Source organism: Megascapheus bottae, chromosome 15, assembly GCF_031878675.1.
Source record: "Megascapheus bottae isolate mThoBot1 chromosome 15, mThoBot2.hap1, whole genome shotgun sequence".
Taxonomy (NCBI): domain Eukaryota; kingdom Metazoa; phylum Chordata; class Mammalia; order Rodentia; family Geomyidae; genus Megascapheus; species Megascapheus bottae.
The window spans coordinates 39,138,244-39,165,894 of record NC_143523.1 but is presented as its reverse complement, the minus strand read 5'-3'; the positions used below and the strand labels follow the sequence as shown (position 1 = coordinate 39,165,894).

General features: G+C 41.3%; 1 protein-coding gene across 2 annotated transcripts; it reads right to left on the bottom strand.

Annotated features, from left to right (window-relative positions):
* Positions 1 to 328: 328 nt before the first annotated feature.
* Positions 329 to 11,735, bottom strand: Nrbf2 (nuclear receptor binding factor 2). 2 transcript variants are annotated; one of them, XM_090346397.1, is made up of 4 exons: positions 11,538 to 11,734; positions 7,181 to 7,265; positions 4,092 to 4,132; positions 329 to 1,819 (listed from the first exon to the last, which is right to left on the bottom strand). In XM_090346397.1, the coding sequence occupies exons 1-4, from the start codon at positions 11,565 to 11,567 to the stop codon at positions 1,109 to 1,111; spliced, it is 867 nt and encodes a 288-aa protein (XP_090202523.1). In that variant the 5' UTR covers positions 11,568 to 11,734; the 3' UTR covers positions 329 to 1,108. The 2 variants fall into 2 exon arrangements, with proteins under 2 accessions (XP_090202523.1, XP_090202524.1); XM_090346398.1 differs by lacking the exon at positions 7,181 to 7,265 and having other exon boundaries at positions 11,538 to 11,735.
* Positions 11,736 to 27,651: the final 15,916 nt, after the last annotated feature.

The following is a 27,651-nucleotide window of genomic DNA, read 5'->3' as shown; positions in this document are numbered from 1 at the left end:
AGAACACTGGGGGGAGGGAGGGTTTAGAGTAGAGAATGTCAAGGCAGTACCTCTCCCATCCACTGTGTTCCAACTGGGTGGCAGTTTCCTCAGGATGACTTGATCTCACCCTAAAGGCCAAGGAGCAGCTATATCCTTGGGACTTCCATATTTACATTCTCCTTAGAAACATCGACATAGACATGTCTCCATATATCTAGATATATCTACGTATCTTAGCAATGCAACATAATCATTTGACAGCACCAGTCCAAACCCCTATCTAAAGCTTCCAGCACAGGAAGAAGCCATTCAATGTCTTGCCTTTTTATCCACCAAGCACAGTCAATCAAGGTATGAAACACAATTACTTTATTTCTTACAATCAAATACTGCCAACTAACATTACTTCACTCATGCATCATTAAACACAAAGGGTATCTCCTTGGTATTTCCAAATGATGCATTATATAACAAAGTTAGAACTTAAAATGCACCCTGATTAATTATGTAAACTGGTAATTTTCTTTAAAAAGCATAACTAAAATTTGGTTCCTTTCTTCATAAAATGGAAATTTAAATATTTCTCCTGATAGTCTTGAGGTTATCATCATGTTATAAGTAGTGCAAAGTGTGGCACATATAGTTTAAACAAACAAAATGTGCATAACAGAATGCATATAGTCACTGCATGATAGAAAGCATGTTTCAGATACAAGGCAGCCCCCTCAGGCTACAGTATTGTTTAGGGTTTGCATTATCATTTATGGCATTACAGATTAATTACGTGTGACTTTTTATACATGTAACCCTGAAGTTAAGAAAAATTCTTGTTTGAAAAAATTATTCCAGGTAGCCATTTGGTTTGTATCAGGAGAAAACAAACCTCCAAAAGTTTAGTGTCTGCCAAGTCAGAATCATTAGCTTAAGTCAGTGAATCAGGTATGCGACACATTTCACAGTGACTGTTTTCAAATCCTGGCAAGGCTCTTCTCCCATGTTGGGCCAGGTGGGGATGAATTTCCAGAATTACCCTTAGGTGTGGTTTTCCCTTTTTATTCATTTCTGGAGTAACTGTGTTACTGAACCTCCAACGTTCTGTGTTCTGACCTCTCCCATGGCTTTCATTTTAATTATTCATAAGTCCTTTCAGAATGTCTTCTGAGAGCTCCATCAATGGAAGTTCTGGAGAGGGAAAATCCAAGGGAGGAAGACTGGGTATTGGAATGTCCTTGGCTTTCCCCGTATTTGCTGCAAACTTCTGCCAGGTTGATGAGGTTGTGGCAGTCTCTGCCTGTGGTGGCAAGCTCCACAACTCAGACTTTTCTACAAAGTCAGCATCTACATCCAGCTCCTTGTCTACTGGACCTTTTAGAAGTCTGGCCTTTTCTGCTTTTAGTTGTTTATTTTCTTTCCTTAATCTTTCATTCTCAGCCACAAGGAACTCCACATGCCTCTTCAGTTCTGCAATCTTGGTTGCCTGTTCCTCTATAATTGTTTTGTCATCTTTTGGGGCTTTGCTTCCAATACATGGCTCTGCTGGTTCACTCTTTCGCTGAAGTAAGAACAGAAGTGTGTCTGGATCTCTGTCGAAAACCCCATGAATTTCAGGGAGGTGTTTCTCCACAGAAGGGCTGTACTTGTGAGAAAGAAGGGGGCTCTGACCCTCTGCATCCTCAGCGGAGGGTTTGTGAGATGCCTGAAGATGGGTAGCCACATCCTTGTCTGTGTTCTGCTGAGCTTTTAACCGTTCCTCACGCTTTGCCCTCTTCCACCTCTCCTGGATGAGGAGGAGCTGTTTCATGTGGCTATCCCTTTGCAATTCCAGTGATAAATGAGCCTATATATAATACAGAGGAGAGGTCAGCTTAAAGAATAGAACATCCACTGTTTGTAAGGCCTGGTCAATATACACCATTCCAAGAGCTTCCTTTTTAGTGTTACCCATAACTGAAAATTTATACTGTTTTCAATAGAAACTCAAAAATAAAAAGCTCAAAGTAAGTAAGCCTTTCCTAATGAGCTAGAGAAGAAATTAATTCTTTTTTTTTGGTCGTTTCTTGGGGCAGCATTTAGATTTGAACTCAGGGCCATTTGCTAGGCAGATACTCCTGAGCCATACTGTTTGTTGTATTTTTCTCTGACTAGGTTATGTATTTCCTGACTAGGTAAATTTGCTGGGATGACAACTGTGCAGCACTGCATCCACCTTACTGCTGTTGAGGTGTAGCTTCTCAGACTTTTCTGCCTAGGCTGGCCTGACTAGTCTTCCTCCCAATCTAGGCCTCCCATGTAGCTAATGATGGCAACTGCATACCACTGTGCCCAGCTACAGATTAAAAAAGGACCTCAAAAAAATTTTAGCCAATGTACTTTGAAGCCTGGGGTAGCCTCAAACCATGATCCTCCTAATCTCAGCCTTCTGTTGCTAGGATTGCAGGCATGAACCATCATTGCCTGAGAGGGTTTTTTTTTAAATTGTTACTTTAACCCATAAATTCTGAAAACACTGTCCAAAAAGAAATGTACTCATTACTTGACTTACAGTAACCCCTGTGTACATCACCCTTATAATCCTAAGAAAAAAATTATAAAATTTCAAGAACAAAAAAATCTAAATCAGACCTTTTATGAATGTGCCTTATCTTCTTTAGTGGCATTTATACATCACCTAAAATTAGAAATCTCAACCAGGTGTCAAAGGCTCATGCTTGTAATCCTAGCTACTGGGGAAGCTGAGGTAGTTCAAAGCCAGCCCATGCAGTAAGTGTGAGACTTATTATATTCCCAATAAACTATCCCCCCAAAAGAGCCAAAGTGGAGCTCTGGTTCAAGTGTTAGAACATTTGTCTTGAGCAAAAGGTGGTCAGGTACAGCACCCGAACCCTGAATTCAAGCCCAGAACAACCACCGATTTTTTTTTTTTTTTTGCCTCCCCAAATTAGAAGCCTCTATAGTTTGCCTTTTGCAGTGCTAGGGCATCACACCTATGGCAGTCTGCATGTCCTAGGCAAGTATGCTACCATCGGACTATACGCCCAGTCTCAAAATCATCTTAATTTTTTGTGTGCCAGTACTGGTACTCTTAACACTCGAGTCATACCTCCACTTCTAGCTGCTTTGTGGTTAATTGGAGATAACCATCCTACCTAGGCTAGCTTCAAAACAAGATCCTCAGAGCTCAGCTTCTTGAGTAGTTACTAGGATTACAATTGTGAGCCACCAACACCTGGCTTGAAATCATTCCTCGAGAATAATTCTACAGCCAGCCAAAAAGAAAGTTTTCCTATCAACAAGGTATTTAGAAGGCTCAATGCAGATCTAAAGGACACAACTAACAGAAGCAGGGTATCTATACCATCACACAAATTTAAAGTTCTTTTGGTTTAGTTTGGGGATCAAGTGGTTTTTCCCAGCCACTGACACTTCTCAACACCAATTACCTCTTTAGTCAGTGAAAATACTATCTACCTCTCAGGTACTAATACCTAAGAAATAATTGTTAGAAATTAGTGTACCTGAAATGAATCTTGAAGTGCAAAAATTTCCAAAGAACATGTAGGAGACTATTCAGTTTTAAAATATTGTTGATAAGCAAAGGATAATACATGGTTGGCCAGACCTGTGTACTTACTGTGAACTAACAGTTCAGATATTAGCTGATCATCAGGAAGGACCTAAAAGGGGGCTCTAAAGGAAACAACTGCCAATATGAGATCCACGAAGACAACTAAAGGACATCAACAGGAATTCACACTTTTTCCTTTATGAGGAATTCTTCATTTTGCCCATTTCTTCAGACATTGTTTTGTTTTTGCTTTTGTTTTTTGCCAGTCCTGGGGCTTGAACTCAGGGCCTGAGCACTGTCCTTGGGCTTTCTCAAGGCTAGAGCTTTACCACTTAAGCCACAGCACCACTTCCAGTTTTTACTATGTATGTGGTAATGAGGAATCCAACCTGGGTCTTTGTGCACACTAGACAAGCACTCTACAACTAGGCCAAACTCCTGGCCCTCAGACATTGTTTTAAGAGAAGCCTCAGACTTTATTTTATACACAGGTCTCCACAAGAAAATCATCACCCTCACTGTAAAACTTAAGAACATGCCTCACCTGCTCAGACTGTGTCAGCTTCATGGCCTCACAAAGATATGCTGGTATATTAAAATAAGAAAAAATTGGCAAGTTAATATATGGATATTATCATTTTGTAATTAACACACTTGAAGAGTTTTAATACATCTCATCAAAAGAGAACTGGTCTTATGTGCATGTCTGCTATAATTGGAAATGTGGAAAGTATGATTCTTAACTTTTCCTAAGAGGATGTCAGTGATTAACTTTTTCTAATGTACTTTGAGGGTTTGCGCATGTAAACCCCATCAGGGAGGATGGGGGTGGGGCTCAGTGGCAGAACATTTCTCTAGCAATGACAAGGCCCTGGCTCTGATCAGTAACACCATAAAATATTAAAATAAGTATATGGATTCTACAACAAATCAACTGAAAATGCTCTAATTAGGAAAATGTTTTTAGAGTAAATAGGACCCTACTGCAGCCCTATTTCACCATGCTCCAAAAAATACCAAGCAATTATCAATTACCTATCTACCAGGACTCTGTCATGTTGCCTCCTAGAAGGGCTTTTTTTTTTTCTTAAGCTTCCTATAAGGTTTTTTTGCTTGTTGTTGCTTTTGGTTTTTTTGTTATTTTTTTTAAACCAAGATGTTTCTGTGTTATACTAGCAACCTGCTACAAATTAGGCAGTTGAGAGCCCCAAGAATAAGCCAGGTATGGTGGCAGACACCTGTTACCCAGGAAGCTGAGACAGGAGTATCACAAGTTCAAGGCTAACTAAGGGTGGGGGGGAGAAATATAGAGAACAAAATTCGTTGTCACGACCTAACCTAGATGTATGCCTCAAGTGTTAATAGGCTTGCTTAGCAAGCATGAGACTGAGTATAAAACTCAGTACAATGGCGTGTGCACACACACACACACACACAAAGTTATATATTCTATAAAGAAATGAATGATCATAGAATGCCATTTAAAAAGACCTTTAATAAACTTACCTGATCTTAGGACAAAACTGTGGGTGATTTAATCTATTTAAAATTAAGTAGTAATAAAATGCTGACTCTCCTCAAAGAGCTGATGCTAGAAAACAGTTATATTGTGAATGTTTCTGATATAGTCTTAGTAGCTCAGTTAACCTTCAACTCTACCAGAGCTGAGATTACAAAGCATGTATCACCATGCCCTACTGGTTTGGATCTTGAATATCCTCTGAAAGCTAGAATGCTGAACCTGGTTCGCAACTGATGGCACCATAGCAGCAGGACAGCTACAGAACTTGGAACTATGAAATAAAAACTGAAGAACCAAGGCAACAGCTCTTGCTTCCCCCTACAACACCTACTTTTAGATGTTATAGGAATAGATGACAAAGAGGGGTTATCATCATCTGCCTTCTTTGACCAGTTAAAAGCTGTAAACTCTGGGGGCTGGGAGTTTGGCCTAGTGGTTAAAGTGCTCGCCTAGCATGCATGAAGACCCGGGTTCGATTCCTCGGTACCACATACATAGACAAAAAAAAAAAGCCGGAAGTGGTGCTGAGGCTCAAGTGGTAGAGCTCTAGCCTTGAGAAAGTCCAAGGACAGTGCTCAGGCCCTGAGCTCAAGCCCAGGACTGGCAATAAAATAAATAAATAAAAAGATTTCACTAAAAAAAAAAAAAAGAAAAAAAGCTGTAAACTCTGGTCCATGAGTCAAGACAGAAATCTCAGTTTGAGCCTGAGAGACTGTGTGTTTGCACATGTGTGCGTGTGTGCTAGGACTGGGGACTGAACTCAGGGTCTGAGCAATGTCCCTTAGTTTTTTCACTCTATAACTTGAGCTACAGCTCTACTTCTCACTATTAAATGGAGAAGCCCAGATTGGCTTTGAATGCAATTCTCACACCTCAGCCTCCTGAGTAACTAGAATTACAGATTGGAGCCACTGACACCCTGCTAAGAGTCTTACCTCCAAATAACCAGCAAAAATATAGAAGTGGAGGTGTGGCTCAAGTGGAAGAGTATGAGAGATGAGCAGGGGGAAAAAAAAGCCAAATGACAATGTAAGGCCCTAAGTTCAAGACATAATTAACATGCAGGTACACAGGCGTGTTTCTCTGAAAATTATCACACACACACACACACACCACTGAAGATAACTTATCCAATCTAGTGCCCACTGTGTGGTGTGTATTTCAGCAGTGAAATAATCTTTCCTCCGCCTTCTAATAGACTACAGATGGCTTGGTGTAAGAAAGGTAACCTTACAATCATTCTTAATGAAACATGAGTAAAACACTCCCAGCCTCCAAAACTTTTAGGCTTGTTATTCAATCATCAGAAATTGGTATTTGCAAAACAGATTCCCTAAGATTTCTGGTTTGGCATATATTAGGTTGCCTAAGATGAAAATAGAGGCCTATGATTAAGAAGCCGACATTTCCTTTTTCCTTTCTTGTTTCAGTTCTAGGGACTGAATTCAGTCTCATGATGCTGAGAACACAATTTTTGGGCTATACTTTGTCCTAGAAGCCAACAGTGTCAAACTTCCTAGCTACATGAAAACCCTAACCAGCATGTGTGTAGAAATGAAATAGCCAGAAAGGAAGCTGAAGAAAGGCCACAGGAAGTTTTGTACTATTCAAGGAGCCAAGGGACTTTGGGGAATTTTATCAGTATCTTAGAAAACAAAAAGTGAACTGAATGGAATTAGTCACTACTCTTAGGACCTAAAATGTCCAATTATTTAAAACTCAGCCTCCTTTTTATAAAGTCTAAGATGAACTGACAGAATTCTACAACTGGCTTGTTAATGGGACACCACTGTGTCCAGGAATTATTCATCCATGTAGCATATATGGTAGCCTCTGTGCTTTAGAAACAAGACCAGGTTAGTAGGGGCTAGGAAATGGAATATGTGAAAAACAATCAAAGCTGATGTTCTGGTGGGTCAACAGAGTCTACCTTAGCATATACAAAGTGTCAAACATTACTGTTATCTCATTCTAAAAGAGTGGTAAGGAATTGTTTTTCAGTTTCACTATTTTTAAAAATTATATGCATATAGACATGTGTACATATACACTCATGTATACATACATACACACATGCATGTACGCACACACATGAATACACGAGCACTTACCTGCAGCCTTTTTGTGACAAGAAATAGCCTCTTCGTATTTCCCTGAAGCTAATAAGCGGTCTGCTCGTCTGCTCTGTTGATGAGCCTAGAACACAAACATCCGTATGCAAAGTTACCAAAGATAATGAAGTAAGACTCAAAAACAAAAAAAATAGAGGATTAAGGGCTAGGGACTGTACTCAGTAGTAGAGAACTGGCTTAGCATGAGGCCTTCCATTTGATCGTAAGCACTACTTTGCATTCACAAAACTATTTTGTGAGATAAGTAAGGTTTGTTGCCAGAGATAAAACCACCATTTCAGTTCTATCAAGAGCTACATAATGAGTACAGCCTAGAACTAAATCATCTATAAGGAACTGGTCCTAGGTAGACAATAACCAGTAACCCTCCTTAGATACTTATCTCTTCAGAGTTAAATCCAGAGTTGCAATCACAAACTGTTAGTCACATGCGTACTGTCTTTTTAGCAAACATTTTTCAAAATAACTAAGATCTAAGAATTGTAGTTTAAAGCTAGCCAAGGCAGGAAAGTCCACATGATCTCCAAAACCAGCAAAAAGTGGAACCATGGTTCCAGCAGTAGAGCACTAGGCTTTAACAAAAAGGCTAAAGGGAATATCCAGGCCCATGAGTTTAAGCTCCACTACTGGCACAAAAGTAGTTATTTCAAAGCCATTTTCACTAAACTGCATAGTTTAAAAGTTGTTATAATCAGGAAATTACATATGATTAAAAAAACAAGTTATTATTTGTGAAATGATGGATTTGGATCAGGAACTCAAACCATTTGGAAATCTTGTTAAAATATAGATTCTGAATCAGTACATCTGAAGGAGGGCTTGACATTGAGCTAAAGCTGGAGCTGGCTCATGGACCCACTTGCACAGGCAAGAACAACATGCTACCCTAGGTAACTGCACTCTAACACTCAAATAATCCATGTATCTTTGAAGATTCCTATCATTTCTAACTCTAAATTTGTGATATGGATATTCAATGGCTCCCTTGAACTTTAAAAGTTCTAATAACTGAACAAGCTGTTTCCTAAACTGTTGAATAACAACAACAAAAAATTCCGACACCAGTGGCTCATGCCTGTAGCCCTACCTACTCAGGAGGCTGAGATCTGAGGATCCTAGTTTAAAGCCAGTCCAGGCAGTAAAGTCTGTGAAATTCTTATCACCAGTAACTACTCAGAAAAGGCCGCAAGTTGCACTGACTCAAGTAGTAGAACGCTAACCTTGAGCAAAAGAAGCTGAGGGACAGAGCCAAGCCAGATCCAGACTTTAAGCCCCAAGACCAGCAAAACAAAAAACAAGAAAAAGTTTAAAAGAGAAATTTAAGGACTGACCACTACAGATGGAAGTTCAATTATTCATAAAACAAACAAAAAAACCAACCATATTCCCAGCACTCTAAGGGTAAATAAAAAGAAAACCACTGGGACAACACAGTCACATAAATCCTTGACTTCTGCAGTGTAAGTAATTAAGATCTGACATCACCAAATTTTATAATCTTTTCGGGCTGGGAATCTTTACGGGCTAGGCAGGCATCCTAGCATGCATGAAGCCTTGGGTTTGATTCCTCAGTAACACATACATAGAAAAAGGCAGAAGTGGTAGAGCACTAACCCTGAGCACAGAGAGGCTCAGGGACAGAGCTCAGGCCAAGTTCAAGCTCCAGGACTGACCAAAAAAGAAAAAAAGCTTTAAAATATCAAATTGGCAGCAGAGAAACCAAATAATGAGAAATTAGATTTTTGGTTCCAGAATCAGGACTTGAACTCAGGGTCTTGAGGTCTTCTTGCTCAGCCTTTATATTGTTCCTGGCTGCAACACTCCAGTTGAGACATGCCTTCACTTCTGGCTTTTTGCTAGCCTACTGGTTATTCTGAGTACACTCTGAAGGCTCATGATCATAATAAATCTATGTACTGCAATAAATCCCTGTATGATGAATCTGGAGTCTATAATGTCTTCAGAACAAGCTAATAATATAGTACTGGGACTTACAAAGCATAAAATTACAGATCTGAGAACTGACAATCATCAAAACATCAGTCTTCCACCACTTGGGATGACAGATGCCTATTGATATACTGTAGCACATTTAGGAAACAAATGTCAAGCCAAGTGTCCCTGGCCAATCATAGCTACACAGGAAGCTGAGACCTAAGGATCAAAGTTCAAAGCCAGCCTGGACAATGAAGTCCATGAGATTCTTCTCTCCAACTAGGCAGCCAAAGGCCTGAAGTAGAGTTGTGTCTCAAGAGGTAGTGCATCAGCCTTGAGGGGAAAAAGCTAAAAGATAGCAATCAAGCCCTTAATTCAAACCTTGGTACTCTCATAAGCTCTCTTGCTTCCTCCCTTCCTCCCCCTCCCTCCCCTGCAAAGTAAATGTCAGTATCTGTCTCACTGTTATCTTTCAATAAATAGGTAGACTGGAAATTGGACGTCTTTCAAATCTCAAGTGGTTTAAAAATTCAAGACACCAAGTTTCTGATACAGACCACATCAATTTTTATGGCTAGATTATGAACTTGTGCTATCCTGCTTAAGATTCTTTTCAAAATTCTGCTACAAAAATAATACTGGGGCCCAGAGTTTGGCCTAGTGGTAGAGTGCTAGCCTAGCATGCATGAAGATCCAGGTTTGACTCCTCAGTATCATATATAGAGAAAAGGCCAGAAGTGGTGCTGTGGCTCAAATGTAGATAGCCTTGCAAAAGCCCAGGCCCCGAGTTCAAGCCCCAGGACTGGCAAAATAAATAAAGATAATTTCTACAATTTAAGTAATTTTTCCTAAACTGATGATCTGATGCTTCATGTACCATTGCCACCAGTTTTTGTTTTCTTGACCACAAAGGGGTAACGTTTCAGCCTCTACTCAAATAAAATGAAGTGGACTGGAACTGAACCAATGATCATTTTACAAGGATAACTGAACTCTGAAGCACTCTGAAAATGGCTAGTTATTTCTAACAATATGCCAGAGAAGTTTCAGCATTCAGGTTGCACTCATAAGCGACAATATCATCTCATAAACAAGAAATGTAATAAGATATTTCCCTGGCTTTTAAAAATTCAGAAAGGCAATCCAATTGGTGGTTAAAGGTACAAAGTGGTACATATGGGGCCCAACTTCGTTAACACCAAGGAAGACTCCTCAAAGCAGTGAATCCAGCACCGATGATTTGCCATCACAGCTGTAGGTGGTATTATCTCAGGCTTTAAACCTCCAAATTTTAAGTTAAGGCTTTAAAATCGCATATATAGTAATGGCTAACTCTTTACACTGCAAGTATTTTGTACCTACCTACCTCTTTAATCCTCACAGCAAACTTGAATGGTATCAATAAACTTATACACACTATTAAGTGACTAAGCCAGAATTGACATCGAAATCTGGCTTCACCACCAGACTCCATTGATTCGCTATGTAATTTAAACCCATTCCAGGCTCTTCTAAGACAGGGAGGTTGGAGGTTCTAATGGCATAAATGAATCCTCCACTGGGTTTTCTTCCAATCCCACCATGACAAATGAATTGCAAACCTGTGATTTAAAAGTTCCTCCTGCCTGCACCATTAAGTAATCTGACTGTTGGATCGGAAATATGAACCTTTTCCAAGAAACCAAAAGACGTGGCGGTCAACCTGGAAAGAATTCCTGTTTCTTACTGCCTTGAAAAACATATACACAAGTAAATAAGCCAACTACGAGAAACCACTTCTCCAACATATATATTTTTTTGAGAATGAAAAGCACCTTTTGTACTTTCATAGTGTCGGGGGTAAAAATAAACAAACACACACTCAGGAATGATTCTGTATGGTGTGTTTCCAGCTGTGTGTCTATTCGGGGAATCAGTTTACTCACCTAAATATTAAGCCGGGGGGTGGGGGTGGGGACGGGAAGAGAGGGGCCGGAGGAAGGAGGAACTCCCCAAAGTTGAAAGGCTCGGACTCAGCCCCCGACCCCCCACCCCTCTCCGCGCCCGGCTAGAACTTAAAACCCGCGCTACCATTTCTGACCCCAGTAGGGTCCGGGGCCTCCCGGCGTGCAGAAGCGGCGACGTGGCGCTTCCCTCCCGGCATAGAGGCAGAGGCCCCACGTCCGGAGCCCGGCGGCCCGGGCCTCCCCGAAGAAGGCAAAGTCCGCGGCGGCTGGGCCGGAACCACGGCGGGGCCGCACGGGCTGGCGGGGGGGGGGGGTCCCCACAGCCCCGGCGCCCACCGGGGGTAAAGCCGCGCGTCCAGGCCGCAAAGGCAGGTTTGTCCGCGGGGGGACGGGAGTCGGGGAACCGGGGACTGGACGCCACCCGGACGGACGCGGCCCCCCGGTGGGCCACTCACCAGGTTGAGGGGTCCTTCCATTACTTCCATAGACGCCGGGATACACGGCGGCCTGAGGAAGGGAAGCAGCGGCGCCGGGGCACATGGAGGGGACCTGGAGGCGAGGGCGACGTGGCGGCGTGGAGTAGGACTCCGCTCCGCGCCCTGCTAAGCCGGCGGTGGGCGCAGTGGGAACAACTTCCTCCTCCGACGCCGCGCGGCGGACCCGCCCCCTGCGCCGCCGCCTGCGGCAGCCACGCACGGCGCCGTGGCGTCACGCACGCCGGCGGCTGGTTCAAGGTGGGAATGAGGACGACAAGTGGGCGGGACTCCGAGAAGGCGGTGCTGGCTGACGACGGCGGGCGCGCGCGTGCGCGCGCAAGTCTTTCTTCTCGCGAGAGGTAGAGCTTCCTCTTCAGGCACTCTATGGTCACGTGAGGGGGTGTGGCCTGGCTGTTGGTTATTTTAAGGAGACTGTCTGACGCTGTTGGCTGCGTTCCCTTCCTTCCTGACTGTACACCAGGTCCACTCTGCCTACGTAGACCTCTCTTGATCTCCTACCCTTATCCTTTTACTTGTGTTTTTGTGGTGGTTGTGTTGTGTGTTTGTCAGTCCTGGGGCTTGAACTCAGGGCTTGGGGCTCTGTCCCTGAGCCTCTCTGTGCTCAAGGCCACAGCTCTACCTCTTGAACCACAGCACCACGCCTGGCTTTTCCTGTGTTTGTGGTACTGAGGAATTGAACCCCGGGCTTTATGCATGCTAGGCAAGCACTTTACCACTGAGCCACTTTTCCAGCCCAATTATTTTGTTTTACAAAAAAAAAACAAAAAAAAAACGAATTTAAACAAAAAGCCATTTTCTGCCCTCAACCACTTTGAAGACAGGGATAGTCAAGTGGGTGATGATTCAGGACTTTTCCCTGTAGTTGCTGACTGAAATAAGAAGCTTGTCACACAGCCACATTCACTTAACATTTACATGCCAAGCCACTGTGTTGTTTCTGTCATGGAATTCACTGGCAAATATGCGATTTGTGCTGCAAAGTGGCGTGGTGGTTCTGATAGGGCACTAGCCTTGAGCTGAAGAACTCAGGGATGACGTCCAGGCCCAGAGTTTAAACCCCACGATGGACCAAAAAAAAAAAAAATTCCCTCTTGTTTCCATTTCTTGGAGTTCATTTAGATGAGTCATCAGCTCAAAGCTAGGGCTCTACCACTAGAGCCACGGCACCACTTCCGGCTTGTCTACACGTGTGGTACCAAGGACTCGAACTCAGGTCTTCATGCATTCTAGGAAAGCATTCTACCACTAGACCAAACTCCGTGCCCTAGAAAAGAGTCATTTTATATGGCCATATAAACATAGCTATTGAGCCCTTGTGGTCCTCTTCCTTTGATCTCATGTGAATGCTTAGAGTCCTGTTTAACTTCCCATAGCCAAGTGCATTATTTTTTTGTCCTTTACTGTCCATTGGGTTTACATGAAGATTTATAGCCATGTTCTAATTATTACAAAATGAAGGAAACCATGCAACCTGTTTCTTGCAATCTGGATTACTTCAACTTAATAGAATTTTTTCTGAGTGTTCCCATTTCCTTACAAATGGCACAAGTTCATTTTAACAGAAGCAAATGATTCCATTGTGTAAATATACCATATTTTTTTATCCATCTGTCCACTGAGGGCCATATGGGTTGCTCCATATCTTAGCTATGGTAAACTGTTGCAACCTGCTTCATGCCTCTTAACTCAGGACTGGGAAATGCAAGGAAGTAACTGAGACTGGACCTTGAAATTGATGTTTGGGTTATCAGGGGACCTTTAGCCTTATACCAGCTTCAGATCCCAAGGTTCCATTCACTAAGGTTTTTATTGGTCTTGTATAGGGAAGCAGAGGCTAAACTTCAACATGTGACAATATTTACATACAAGGGGTAGATGACCTCCTTATTCTGGGAAAGAGAGCTGAACAATAAATAGCTTACTATTGGCATAAACCTTAGTTTACCCCCCAGGTCCACACACCATATAGGATGGAGTTAGCCCACTCTCAAGACAGAAATCTGGATTCTCATTTAACCAGCACTGATTTACCTTTCTAGGAAGCTCTCAGTGTTCTGACAGTATGTTTGGAGAAGGCATACCAAACTCCCAATCCTTTCGGGGTCTCACACCTTGGATTTTGGGCTCCTGAAGTAAACAATGCTGTAGTGAACATAGTTGTGCTAGTGGCTTTAGTGTGGTCTTGTTTGTAGTAACCCATTTGAATTTACTATTTTTAAAAGATTGTTGTCCCTGAAAATGGAAGACAAATTGTAGGAAGACAAGCAAGGAGATTAACTAATGGGTTGAGTTAGTATTATTTGTGTGAGCTGGGATGTAGATCAGTGGCCAAGCATTTGCCTTGCAAGTTCAATGTCCTGGTTTGGATCCCCAGTAACAAAAAAGAAGAGACAAAAGAAAATACACTTTTCAGATCCCCCCATAAAAGATTATTTATCATTCACTATCCAAAATTATTGTTCCTTTGCCATGTGCCAGAAATTGTTAGAGAAGTAGATACATTCAAGTTATACTTCGGGGCATAGAATTGAAAGAGCTTGATGGTAGACAAGAAGAGGTAATCTTGTAGAAGAGGTAATGCAAAATAATCAGGAGAAGCATGGATTGAATCACATGCTTCCTGAGGGTTTGAATAATTCTATTTACTGAAACTTTCAGATTATCCACCTTATTTCCAAGCCCTCATACATTTATTCATTCAGTTCTGACAAACTCAAATTATTGACTGGACCCATGTCATAAAATCAGTAAATAGTCCAACTAGGTCTTGAATCAAGGTCTCTCTGGCTATAAGCCTAGTTTTCTTTCCCATCACAAGCAACTAACTATTCCTGGAATGGCAACAAATGTTGTCATTAGTAGAAATAGACTGGAAGGGTAGCCCACTGTAATTATGTAAGTTATTCTTGGTTTTTCCAAGTTCACTTCCCTGAGTTTTAAGAGAAACAAGCTAAAAAGAGAGTAGCTATTGTTAGTGGCTCTATTCTCCTCCAGTGTATTTGCAAGAACAATTTACAAAGCAGACTGGCCTGGAATCAGCCTTGTGAACAGGGGAAAGTAGCAGTAAGGTCAGTAGGCCCTACCTTCTCAGAAACTGGGCCAAGTGGTTCACTTGCTCCAGCCTGAACCAGGATGGCAAAGCCAAACTAGACAAGAGTAAGGCATTCCCTTCAACAACATTCAGCAAAGGGGAAGCCATGGAAAGTAGAATCAGAGCACATTTTTTGTTGTTGGTGGTGGTGGTGGTGAGTTTTGTTTCTAACTGACACCTGGGGAAAGTCAGTTAAATATACATAGAAACACAATGATCCAATCAACTTTGTACTGTTCATGTTTCTCAAACTAGGAAGTAGAAGCAAGAACTTCCGTATTTTATATATCCTTGGAACACATAGCCGATGATGCCCCAGTGGGGCTGCTAGGTTCCCTTTATAAAAATTATTTAACCTATTCATCTGCTTGAGTCCTGCCAAGGGAAATCCCTTTCATGTGCATTTGCTTTTAGAGTTTTGTTTCCTTTTGTTTTTGTTTGAGTTGGGATTTAACTGTGTGGCACAGTGTGACCTGGGCTCATAATCCTCAGTTTTAGCTTCTTAAGTAGCTGGGGCTATAGGTGTGTGCCACCATGTAACCCCCCCTTTCACGTTCTGTCTATGGGGTTCTCAACCCTGATATATCCCAAAGAAATCTGCTTCAAGCTGGTATAATACCACACCCAATTACTGAACGCAAATTGCCTCATTCTCCCAGTTGCTCTGATCCTTGGAGGCAAAGTCAACCCAGACTTCTTTACAAACCACGTATTGGGAAGGCATCCATGGATTCAGGAGATACTACAAAATGACTAAGGAATCTTAAATTAGAAACTAAATGGTAGGAAATAAAGGATTGTATTCATAAGGCAGAAGTTCACTAACTATTCTAGAGTTTTCTTTTTTTGTCATGACACAGCATCTCACTGTGGAGATAAGACTGGCCTTGAACTTGAAATCCCCTGGTTTCTACCTCCCCAGAGCTAGGAGACATTGTCAAACCTCACTTTATTAGCCAGTTTTCAAAGAGTTTCATTTAAAAATGTATTTTTTGCAGATCTTCTATGTTCTCTGTGATTTGTTAATGTCCCATCTAAACAGCATGAGTTCAGGAGACACATGTTTGACAGCCTTGAGATGGCAGCTGAGGGCTTACAGGAATGGAGAGATTCATAGCAAAGAAGCACAGAAAATCTAAGATTTTTGTCTTCCATCTTTTGGTGAGAGTGTTAGGGATTAAACCTAGAACCCCCACATCCTGGGCAAGGATTCTACCACTGAGCTGCATTCCAATCCTTTGTTTTGCTTTGTAAGGTCATGCTATATAATCCAGACTGAACCAAGCTCTAGAGACCTGGGATTATTGGTGTGGGACCCTAACAAGATCACTGAATTTTCTGTATCATACTTACACTATAGGTTTGTTTGCTGTGCCAGACCTGGAGCTTCAACTCTGGGCCTGAGTGTCGTCCCTGAACCTTTTTGTGCTCAAGGCTAGCACTTTACCACTTGAGCCACAGCACCACTTCCAGCTTTTTCTGTTTGTGTGGTACTGAAGAATCAAACAACCCAGGGCTTCATGCGTGCTAGGCTGCGCCTCCCCCCCCCCCCGACCCCCCCCCCACCTCTTTTCGGTTGTTTCTTTGTTGTTTTGATTTCAAGGGGAAATAAAGGGAGAAAGTTTTTTGTTGTTGGGTTTTTGTTTGTTTTCCCATAAATAAATTGTATAAAGGGATTTCATTGTGCTATTTACATACCTACATATAATGTTATTTGATCGAATTCATCTCTCTACAAGTGTCTTTTTTTTTTTTTTTTTTTTTTTGGCAGTCCTTGGCTTAAGCTCAGGGCCTGAGCACTGTCCTTGGACTTTCTCAAGGCTAGAGCTCTATCACTTGAGCCTCAGCACCATTTTTTGGCTTTTCTCTATGTATGTGGTACCGAGAAATCGAACCCGGGTCTTTGTGCATGCTAGGCAAGCACGCTACCACTAGGCCAAAATCCTGGCCCCTACAATTGTCTTTATGTTCTAAAATATTCTTTCCACCCTTCAGGGAACTAAAGACTAAAAATCCTTCAGTCTTTTGAGAGATTATCTCTTCACACATGAGTTCAAAACTAGGATAATTATCTGATTCCAGAAGAAAGAAAGAAGAGAATAAAGGAGTCTAAGAAGAGAAGGGAAGGTGATGAGGAAGGAGGGGAGGAGAAAGAAGAGGCAAAGAGAAGAAAATATGACCAATATATACCAATACCTCTACTCTGACTGGTTTTTGTCATATGTATCATCATTTGGCCTAAAATCTACTGTAGGAAGAATGATGTATTCTCAGGTATTCGGACATCAGAACTGTGGCCAAATAATTTTCACATCATATGTGTCATCCAGCCAGACTTTCTCTTTGGTTAGGCATTTTTGTTAGTCTATGTTCAATTCCCTCTCTCCAGTTCCAAAATCTTCAGGACTCTGATTCTTTCCAACACTACTCACATTCTTCCACTTCTAGTCATTTTAGAGAAGGAAGTAACAAAATTGGAGAAATGAGCCAGTAATACATTGTAGATTTTTTTCCTATATTGAAATTTGAACCCTAATGACCACACAGTAAGTATCATACCTGATAAAATCATATTTTTGACTGGATTTTACATGAAGGTGGGCTTTATGGGAGGACAGGGGATAAATGTACAAATCATCTATTCTTTTTTTTTTTTTGCCAGTCCTGGGGCTTGAACTCAGAGCCTGAGCACTGTCCTTGTGCTTTCTCAAGACAAGCACTCTTCCATGTGACCCATAGCACCACTTCTAGCTTTTTCTGTGTATATGGTACCAAGGAATTGAACCCATGACTTCATGCCAGCTAGACAAGCACTCTACCACGAGGCCATACTCCCAGCCCCACAAATAATCTATTATTGCCTTTCATAAATACTTTATGAACATTTTTATGGACCTCATTATATAAGTTTGAATGAATCTAATTCCTTAGTCTAAGGCCAAATATCATCAGTATTCCATGACAACATCTTTTATTTATTTGTAATTAACTTGACTTACAATATAACAAATACCCATCTACAAAGCTAATATGAATGTTCTGTGCATGTTTTTCTACAGGACGTAAGTGTGTATTTCTGCTAAGAGCAGAATTGCTACTTCGTGTGCTATTCTGTTTTTGTGGATATTGAAGGTGATTCCAAACACTGATACTAATTTATACTACCACCAACAATAAATATAAATTGAAATTGTTTTATTTAAAATATTATTTATTTATTTATTTATTTTTATATGGGTACTGGGGCTAGAACTCAAGGCCTGGCTGCTGTCCCTTTGTTTTTGTTTTTCTCAAGACTGGAGTTTTAGCAGTTGCCCTACAGCTCAGCTTATGGTTTTTTTTTTGGGGGGGGCGGCGCGGGGAGGCTGGTTAAATAGAGATAATTGTTTCACAGATTTTCTGCCTGGGCTAGCTTTAGATTTCAATTTCCAGCATTTATTTTCTTACAGAATCAAAGGTTTAGTTTATCCTGGTGATGAGTATGGTGGAAGAGCGTGGCTCTGCCACTCAGAAACCAGGAAGTACAGTGGATACAGGAAAGGGCCCAGGGGCCTCTGTCAAAGACATTCTCAATGAGATAGTTGTCCAGGTAGGCTTCCCCACCACTTATTTCCAGAGCATCCCAAGACTTCAACATAAGCCTTACTATGTGTGGAGGCACTTCATGTGCAAATTATAACAGATGTTTTAATTCATATTTGGAAAAATGCTTTAGATTACTTTAATAAAATAAGAGAAAAATGATGTCTGTACTTCCAGTTTGAACTTATATAAAAATGCTACCTTTATGTCATTTAATTTTTAAATGCTAACTTTGAGCCAGAGACCCAGTGGCTCACACCTGTAATTCTAACTACTCAGAAGGCTGAAATATGAGGACTGTTGTTTGAAACTAAATTAAGCAGAGAAATCCATCAGACTCCATCTTCAGTTAACCAGCAAAAAGCCAGAAGTAGAGGTATAGCTCAAATAGCATGCCAGTCTTGAGCAAAAATGCTAAGGTCAAGAGAGAGCCTGATGACCTGAGTTCAAACCCATATACACATGCACAATGCTAAAAATTTTGAACAGTGTGGGCTGATCTTGAACTTCAGACCTCCTGGAGCAGCCTATCAAGTGCTAGGGTTAAAGTCATGAGGCACCACAACTAGCTTCTTATATCATTTTGAATTTTACTTCATAACCAATAGAGAGATAATTCAGTAAAAAAAAGATAATGAAAAATCAACACAAAAGTGATAAACATTTTCTGATATTGAGAAATAAACTAATAAAAAATTTGAAAGATCATACTCAAGGCAGTAGCACATTAGAAGGAAGAAACAGCTTGTGAATAGAGGTAATGAATAAACTTGTGGGTTGTTTGAAATAAGAGAAGCTATTTAAAGTTCCAGCTAATTTGCATGATATATTGACATTGATGAAACTAACATAATGCAACACCAAAATGATGACATCGATGACAACTTGTTAGTGAGAGTTGTCAGTTCAAAAAGCATTTGAAGAAGCACATGAGAAAAAACTGTGCAGTGCCCAACATCTTATAGCTTATAAAGCAGTCTTGATAGAGGTCCTCCAAGTTTGATTTCCATCCCCAAATGTGCGTGGCATTTATGACATATAAAGCTGAAAAATACTTTGTAACTTAATAATAACACCCAAAGCTTGAGCAAGAATGCCAAATCAAGGGAAAGTTGATTTATCTTTCTATTAACATCACAGGATTACATTATAAAGCTAGAGTCATATGATTATGAAGTCAAATGAGAAAAAAACCACACTGAAGTGACTTTTGTTCTCATTCTAAGAATTTACTCTGAACCTAATGTTGTTTTCATAACTTTATGAATTCTGAGGAAAAGCAGCCTCCTTCTGAGGGTTGACATGATCAACCTCTACACAGCATGAATCTGCTCCACTGGGTGTTCTGATGGCCACTAACTCACTTTTCTCTCCCCTCCCTCTGTCCCTCCTTTTCTTCTTTTCTCCTTCCCTCCCTTATTTCCTCTCTCTCTTCTGTCTTTTCTCCCTCTGTTCTTCTTTTTTAATGCTGGTACCAGGGTTTGAACTAAGGCCTTCCATTCTCACCTGTCCTTTTCACTCAAGGCTGACACTACTACTTGACACACACATTCTCTCAGCTTTTTGTTAGTTAATTGGAGATATTTCTGCTCAGGCTGGTCTCAAACTACCATCATTAGATTTTGGTCTCCTGAGTAACTAGGATTTCAGGTGTGAACCATCAAAACCCAGATTTCTTTATTCGAACAAGGTTTTGTTATGTAGTCTAGGATAGCCTCAAACTCACAATACTCTTGCTCAGATTCCCAGGAGCTAGGATGCCAGGTTTGAAATACCATACCCAGTTTCTCTATATCATTTCTGAGAAGCCCTGTGAAGTTGTAGGCCTTGCTCTATTCCAGCAAGAATGCTGTCCTAGGTAGTCTAAGCAGGCTGGTTTGATAAACCATCCAACTGCTTGCTAAAGAGGAACTTCCCATTATGGCTGTCCCTGAGTCTGCCCTCCTCCTCTGGCTCAGTTTCTAGCACTTCAGACTCTTCCTTCCTGCTATAGAACTTGACGAAGTAGGTAATGGATGTGTTTTCCTTTTCGCTTGCTTGTCCTTCCTGACCTCACAGTGGACCTGACTAATGAGAACGCACTCTTCTCTACTGCCCACAAACTGGCCATCCCAGGGTGACTGGCCAAGTCCACGGTCATCTCCCAGTTTCTGAGCCCCGTGGGGTCACCTCTTCAGTCAGTCCAGTCCACCGAACACCATCTGCTCTGAAATACCGCCCCCTGAAATTTCTCATAAAACATACAGCAGCATTCTGAAACACCTGAACCAAAACACTCAGCCAACATTTCTCTTTGCATTTTTCATGAAATTTGCTTTGTCTTTTTTACTACCAGTGTTTAAGACATTTTTTTTACTTGAAGCAGAAGTATCATTTAGTAAGGAATTAATTTGTTCTTGGTTTTTAAAACCTGGCCTTTTCTTTTTCCTTCTCTCCATGTGAAGTTTCATTATAACAGGCATGCCATTTGCACACTCAGATAGAGCAAGTTAATGCAATGTTGGCTTGAGGTGGTGGGGGGAGCAGAGAAATGTGCTAACACTTGGCAGTCTCTCCTTCTACAAGGAGTTGATTTACAGGAAACAAAAACCTTACCTTGAAATTTACACAATGAGATATATTGAAGACTTTTCTTTTTTGGGGGGTGGGTTGGGGTGGTTACTGGTGATTTCACTCAGGTACTCACGCATTCTAATCAACAACTTTACCACTTGAGCTATGCCCCCCATTCCTTTGGTTTTTATTATTTATTTGTTGAAGGGTATCTTTATGCCTAGGCTGGCATTGAGCTCCTGATTCTCCTGCCTCTGCCTGTTAAATACCCAAGATTATATGCATATTCCACCATACTTAGGCTCAAAATAAACAAAAATAAACTAATGCAAATAAACAAAAAACTATGCCTTCCTTTTCCAATGTAGGAAACGTTAACACCACACTCAGCTAAGGTCAAATTTACATTGAATGCATGGGTGATTTTGGACTTGGATGCTTTTTATCTTGGTTTCCCAACCTCCAAAGTACAATTCTGTTTTTCATAAATTAAAAACAAAAAAACCCCAAAAACATATACACGTGATCATTCTCAAGTCTTCCATCTTCCCCTACTCTTCCACTCACTTCTGTGGATTACCATGTCCAACTTTATTGTCTTTTTTTTGCCAGTCCTGGGCATTGTCCTTGGGCTTTCTCAAGTCCAGGGCTCTACCACTTGAACCACAGCAGCACTTCTGGCTCTTTCTGTGTATGGGGTTCTGAGGAATAGATCCCATGGTTTTGTGTATGCTAGGCAAGTACTCTACCACCAGGCCATGCTCCTGGCCAAACTTATTCTTGAAAATACCCATTTCTCACCATATCTAATGCCCCAGACTAAGCCACCACTAGGTTTTCCTGAATGTCTGGTCTCCAAACCGGTCTTCTTGCTCCTCCTCTCACCATACATTGTCCATAGACACTTCACTATGCAAGTTAAACAATGGCCTTGCTTTGCTGAGCAAGTCTTAGTGAGCTCATGTCTGACTAGTGCTCCAAATCATTGGCCTGTAAAGCTCTATGTGCTTGACCTTGCCTTTTCAAAGCCATCTTTTACCACAGTAAAGGACAGTGTGACTATTTTGGTCACACTAGTCTTTCTGCAACTCCAATCATCCAAGCTTCTTGTATTAATGGTAGTGACCAGGCATTCCATTTGCCTGAAATGATCTTTCCCTGGGCACTCTCCCTTCTGTTATTCATTTCTTAGCTTGAAGAGTGGTATTTTAGAATCTGTTTTGTGAAGAGCTTTATAGGGGCACAGCTCCTTGGGAGGTATTTAAAAAATGTGGAGGGGCCTTTCGGTTTATGATATTATTTAGGCATTGACTACTGGCATTTAGTAACAGAGCAGAGAAGAACAGAGGCATCTAACCATTTTAACAATCTAGGTGTCAAGCAATTTGTGGCAGAGGACTCTCAATGAATCCCAGCAAAGGATTGTCTCATATACTGCTCAACATTGTCCTACTGGACAGTCATGTAGGGGAAAACGTATGCCAAGAACTCACTCCATAGAGCCGTACAAGCTTGATACCCTAGTAGTATTTCTGTGAGACATTCCCTGCAATTTCCGAAGATGGAATTTCCAAGTATGCTGATGACAGGGCACCCTTTGCACGCTTTGTTTTGTTTGAGGCATTCTAGGGCCATTCCTTGTTTATGTAAACTGTGTCATCAAGGACAGCGATGCTGCTGGATTTTGAGTTGCTTATGACTCTCCTGACATCAATGGACAATTTAAGGCATTACATTCATGGTGATTCATTGTATGGAAGCAAACATTTATTAGCTTCATTATATATCTTCATGCTCAGTCATAGATTTTGAAATGTATTGTTTTTTGTTCCGGTCCTGAGGTTTGAACTCAGGGCCTGGTCACTGTTTGTGAGCCTCTGTGCTCAAGGCGAGCACTCTTTTACTTAAGCCACATCGCTACTTTTCTGAATAGTTCATGGACTTTTCTGCCAGGGCCAGCTTCAAACTGTGATCCTCAGATCTCAGCCTCCTGAGTAGCTAGGAATATAAGTGAACTATCAGGGCCCAGTTGAAATAGATGGTTTTATTAGGACTATGTGTCCCATATCCCTATTTTGTTTGAAATAGAATATGCATATGTGTATGTATGCATATGTATATGTATTTATGCACATATATATGTATATCTTTAAATTATGTGTAAAACAATCTATATTATCTATAAATTTAGTATCTTGTGACTTGGTATAAGATATTTGTTATGAATAAAGGCTACTGATTTGATAGTGATGAAGAATCTGACTTTATTCAAAATAAATTCTTAGTCTCTATGTCACATTGTTTAGTTTTCATCTTAGCAAGTAGTAGCACCCTGAAAGTTGTTCTTTGGGTTAATTGAGCACTGTTCTTTTATACTAGAATACAAGCTCTAAGAGAGTAGAGAACTTACCAGGTTTTGAGTTATTTTTAGGTATGTCTCTCTGAGTTGTCTTGAGCTCTTGAACTCAAGTGATCATGTCATTTCAATTTCCCAAGTGCTAGGAGTATTAGATTAGGCCACTATGCCTGATGTAATATATCTTATTTAATTTTTTTTTACCCATAGCTCCTTGAACCATGTCAGACACAGTAGTTGGCCTGCATTTATATTAATCACTGGGATAGGTACATGAATGAATGACAGGGTGGTGTCAGTGTCCTAGTTTCTGTTCAGTCTCTGGGATGAAATTTAAGTGGAAACTTGACAGAAAGACTCTGGTAAGCTGCTTTTAGTAGAGAGTTTTGGGAAATTCTGGTTGCATATAGAGCTGTTTGGGCACTCAAGCAAGATGTGGCACCTCACTTCTGTGCTTTTCCCAGTGTATCTGGTACTCAGCATGAATGGCTCTGGTGGCAGGACTTCCCTTGCGACCTTATGGGAAGCCACTGGTGTGGGCAGGAAGAAGCAATGCCCTGAGCTGATGGAGTTCCCTGTGTTATGTGTAACCCGACTAGCCAGCTTGTGGGCACATGTGTGGCTCTTCTCTTTGAGGTTTTCTAGAAACTTAAGAGGTAGAGATTGAGACTTAAGGGCAGATAGAGACTAAAGGTATACTCTGAGTCATGGTCATTTGAACACCAAAATTAACTTTGCCCTCCTTGGGACTTTATGGACTAAATGGAGTAAGCTACAGATTCCATGCACATGACCTCATTTGATGTCTCCCGGACCTTTGACATAATCTGTAAACATAGTTATATAAGAAACAATATTGAGTTACATGATAAGTGTGTTGTCTCTTCCACCTGCCCTTAATTTGGAATCACTATATATAGTTGAGAATGTCAAGGACTCCTTGCCCAGAGATCCAGTGGGAGTTGAAATCCAGTCCCTGCTTCACTTGCCAAGCTTTCTGCCTTCTGCCCTGGCATAGGTTCCTCCTGTTTGTGGAAGTACTGTTTCTTTCCCTTTTCCCCCCATTTCTTGTGCTAGTAATGGAGTTTGAACTCAGAGATTTACTTTCTTGTTTGGCTTGTTTACTCATAGCTGGAATTCTACCACTGAGGCACCCTTCCACTTCCTAAGTAATACTTAGTGTCTTCTCACCAAGTCTTGGGACTCTAGGTTCCCTAAAATGAATGATTTTGTTAGCATCGTATATTTGCATGAGTTAATTCCTCTGACAATTGCTTCCTGGTTGTTGTTGGTGGTGCTGGTGGTGGTGGTGGTATGTGTGTGTATGTGTGCGTGTGCTGGTTGGGGGGGGGATCAGTCTCCGGGCATGGCCAAGGCCAAAATGGGAACAGTACCACTGGTACATGATGAAGGATAACTGGCGTAATATGTTGCTTCTGCATGGACTTGAGAGCCAGACCTTGGGTTCTAAATGCAATCTGTGCCTTGGCAAGTGGCTTAATCTCTCTGCATCTTAATTTCCCAATTTGAAAATAAGGATACAAATCACACTCCCCTATTAAGGCTGTAAGATTTAGAATATGTTGAGTGAAATGACTAATCTGTTATAAGCAAAAGATAAAGGTTAGCTGTTAAGACCCTCCCTTCCCCCCCCCCATACTTTTTTTGTGTTGGTCACTGAGGCTTGAACTCTGGGCCTGCATGATTTGTGTTAGATTTTTCATGCACAGCTGATACTTTACTGATCCACAGCTCTACTTCCAGCTTTTTTGGAGATAATCTCATGGACTTTGCTGACCAGACTGGCTTCAAACTGCAATCCTCAGATCTCATTCTCCTGAGTAGCTATATGACAGGTGTCATCCACTGACACTGGACATTTTTCTTCCTTTTTCATATATTTATCACCTACTTTTGAGATATTCCCAACAAGTGCATCTACCCAGCTTGATCCTCATCACAACAGCTGAGCTGAGCTTCTCGAGGCTCCTATTCATACTGTCCTTGTGGTCCAAGGCAGGCCCAGCCATGCTGACAGCAGCCCTGAAGTCTGAGATGGCGTCGAAGCTGGTAACATGGGGCTCATCTCTGCTTTGCACAAGCAGCTGTGAGTAGGATTGCCCATCTCTATGTGGGACACTCTGACAGCTGTGTGTGCCAATGCTGTTAGAGTCTCTCCCCTTCCCTTAATATCTGTGGTAGTTCCATTTTCTTTTCTCAGGGGCTTGAACTCTGGCTCTGGGTGTTGTCTCTGAGCAATTTTGCTCAAGACTAGTGCTCTACTACGTTAAGCCACAACTCTAGTACTTTTTTTTTTAAAGAATATAATGTTTATTTCCACTTAATAGGTAATAATAATGACAACATTTATGTAATAGGTACATACATCCATGCAAATAGTTTATGACATAATTTATGACGTTATATTCAACAGACTATTCCTCATGAAACATGGATTTATTTTGAGGCAAAAAGACAGTCTGGGGCTTCCACAGTTCCGCTTCTGTCTGTGGTAGTTCTGACCAATCTTCCTTACCAAATGAAATCTTTGCGTAAGGTGGAGGTAGTGGTTTCAAACTTCAGGAGTATTCAGGAAGTAGAGGATACAGTTGAACCCGATGTAAGTGTTCATAGGGCTGTAACTAGGTATGAGAACAGAAATCTTGGTCATAATCATCATTTTGCCCATCAAGTGATCCTGACATCCAACTCAAACCTCATCAAGCAAATAAGATCATTACTCACACTAGGTACCAGTTGCCCATGTATATAATCCTATGAACTTGAAAAGCAGAGAGTGGATGATCATGGCTCAGAAGAGCTATGAACTGACATTCAGGCAAAACGTCTGTGAGACCCCATCTAAACAGAAAAATCTGCTCGTGATGGTACATGCCTGCCATCCCCAGCTAGGACAAACAGGACTAATGCAATCCAATCTAACTCATGCAATAAAGTGAGACTCTGTCTCAAAAATAACAAGGGCAAAAAGGGGCTAGAGACCTAGTCAAGAAGTAGAACATTTTCTTGAAACAAGCAAATCCCAGCTCCCTTCACCTGTGTAATCTTTTAATATTATATCTGGTGGGAAATTATTAGGAAAAAAGAGATCAAGGTGAGCATGGCCCCTGTTAGCATAGCTACTCAGGAGGCCAAGATCTGAGGATTGCATTTTGAAGCCAGCCTGAACAGGAAGGTCTCTGAGACTCCAATAATCTACTCAGAAAAGGTCAGAAGTGGCACTGTGGCTCAAGTGCTAGCCTTGAGCACAAAGAGGGTCAGGGACAACACCTAGACCCTGAGTTCCAGCACCAGGACCAGGGAAAAGAAGAGAGGAAAGAAAGGAAGGAAGGAAAGAAGGGAGGAAGGGAGGGAGGGAGAAAGGGAAGAAGGAAGGGAGGGAGGGAGGGAAAAAGACAAAAAGAAAGGGAGGGAGGGAGGATGGAAGGAAGGGAGAAAGAAAGAAAAAAGAAAGGAAGGAAGGAAGAGTAAGAAAGGAAGGAAGAAAAGAAGAAATCAGAAGGGAGCAGGTAATGGAGAAAGTTCCATGGAGATACAGGTTGGGCCCTGGCTTTGAAAGGTGAGAAGGCTGGAGGGATGGTAGGTGCTATTTCTGGGAAAAATTCCAGCAGAGGAAGTCATGAGCCAAGGCAGGGTGATGGGGTAAACACAAGGTCTCATGGAGCTATGATGTGGAAATACAGTGGGACTTTCCCAGACTAGATCTGGAGCAGAATAAAGAGCCTAGAAAACCATTTGATTGTGTTTATAGAGTTAAAAGAAATTGTACTATTCAAGACCCAGACCGAAACATAGTACCCATTAAATCATGATTTTTTAACACCATTTGATCCTGCCCATTCAATCCAGGTGCTCAATAAATATAGAGAAATAATGACATCTCCATATGTATTAGGAAATGCTCATTCTGACCTTGATGAAACTTCAAGTCTATTCATTGTTTTCCTCCCTGCAAAAGAAATAAAAAGTTGACCACATGCACATTTTCCTTAGCAAAAAGTCTATGTTCCACCACACCCTGTCTGGACAGAAAGAAAATGTGACCTCAAATTTGAGTTTGTTATTGGTGAGTACTTCCAGACGTGGGTAGGAAATTTCTTCCTGCTCTCAGTCCTTACCCCCAAAAAAGCAAAAAAGGAAATTTCCCACATATTTTCAAATGATTCTTATGAAGAAATTCAAACACCTCAACTCAATAATTATGTCAGTGAGACATATATTCTTCAAATCATATCTCTTATTGATATATAATCTAGTCACTTTCAACAGAGGAAAAGCAATATGGACCTTTAAGTCTCCTTTAGCCTTTCTTATTTTTTACTCAAGGCTGGTACTCTGCCACTTGAGCCACAGCTCGATTTCCAGCTTTTTGCTGGTTAATTGGAGGTAAGTGTCTCAAATTGTCTCAAATTGTCTGCCTTGGCTGGCTTCTAACTATGATTCTCAGATCTCAGCCTCTTGAGTAGCTA

Bases quoted from the DNA above. Each gene is read 5' to 3' on its own strand.
- Nrbf2 (XM_090346397.1), bottom strand. From the start codon at position 11,567: ATGGAAGTAATGGAAGGACCCCTCAACCTG. The intron at 7,266-11,537 runs GTGAGTGGCCCA...TTTGTGTTCTAG, and splicing joins TGGAAGGACCCCTCAACCTG to GCTCATCAACAGAGCAGACG. The intron at 4,133-7,180 runs GTAAGTGCTCGT...TTAATATACCAG, and splicing joins TTGTCACAAAAAGGCTGCAG to CATATCTTTGTGAGGCCATG.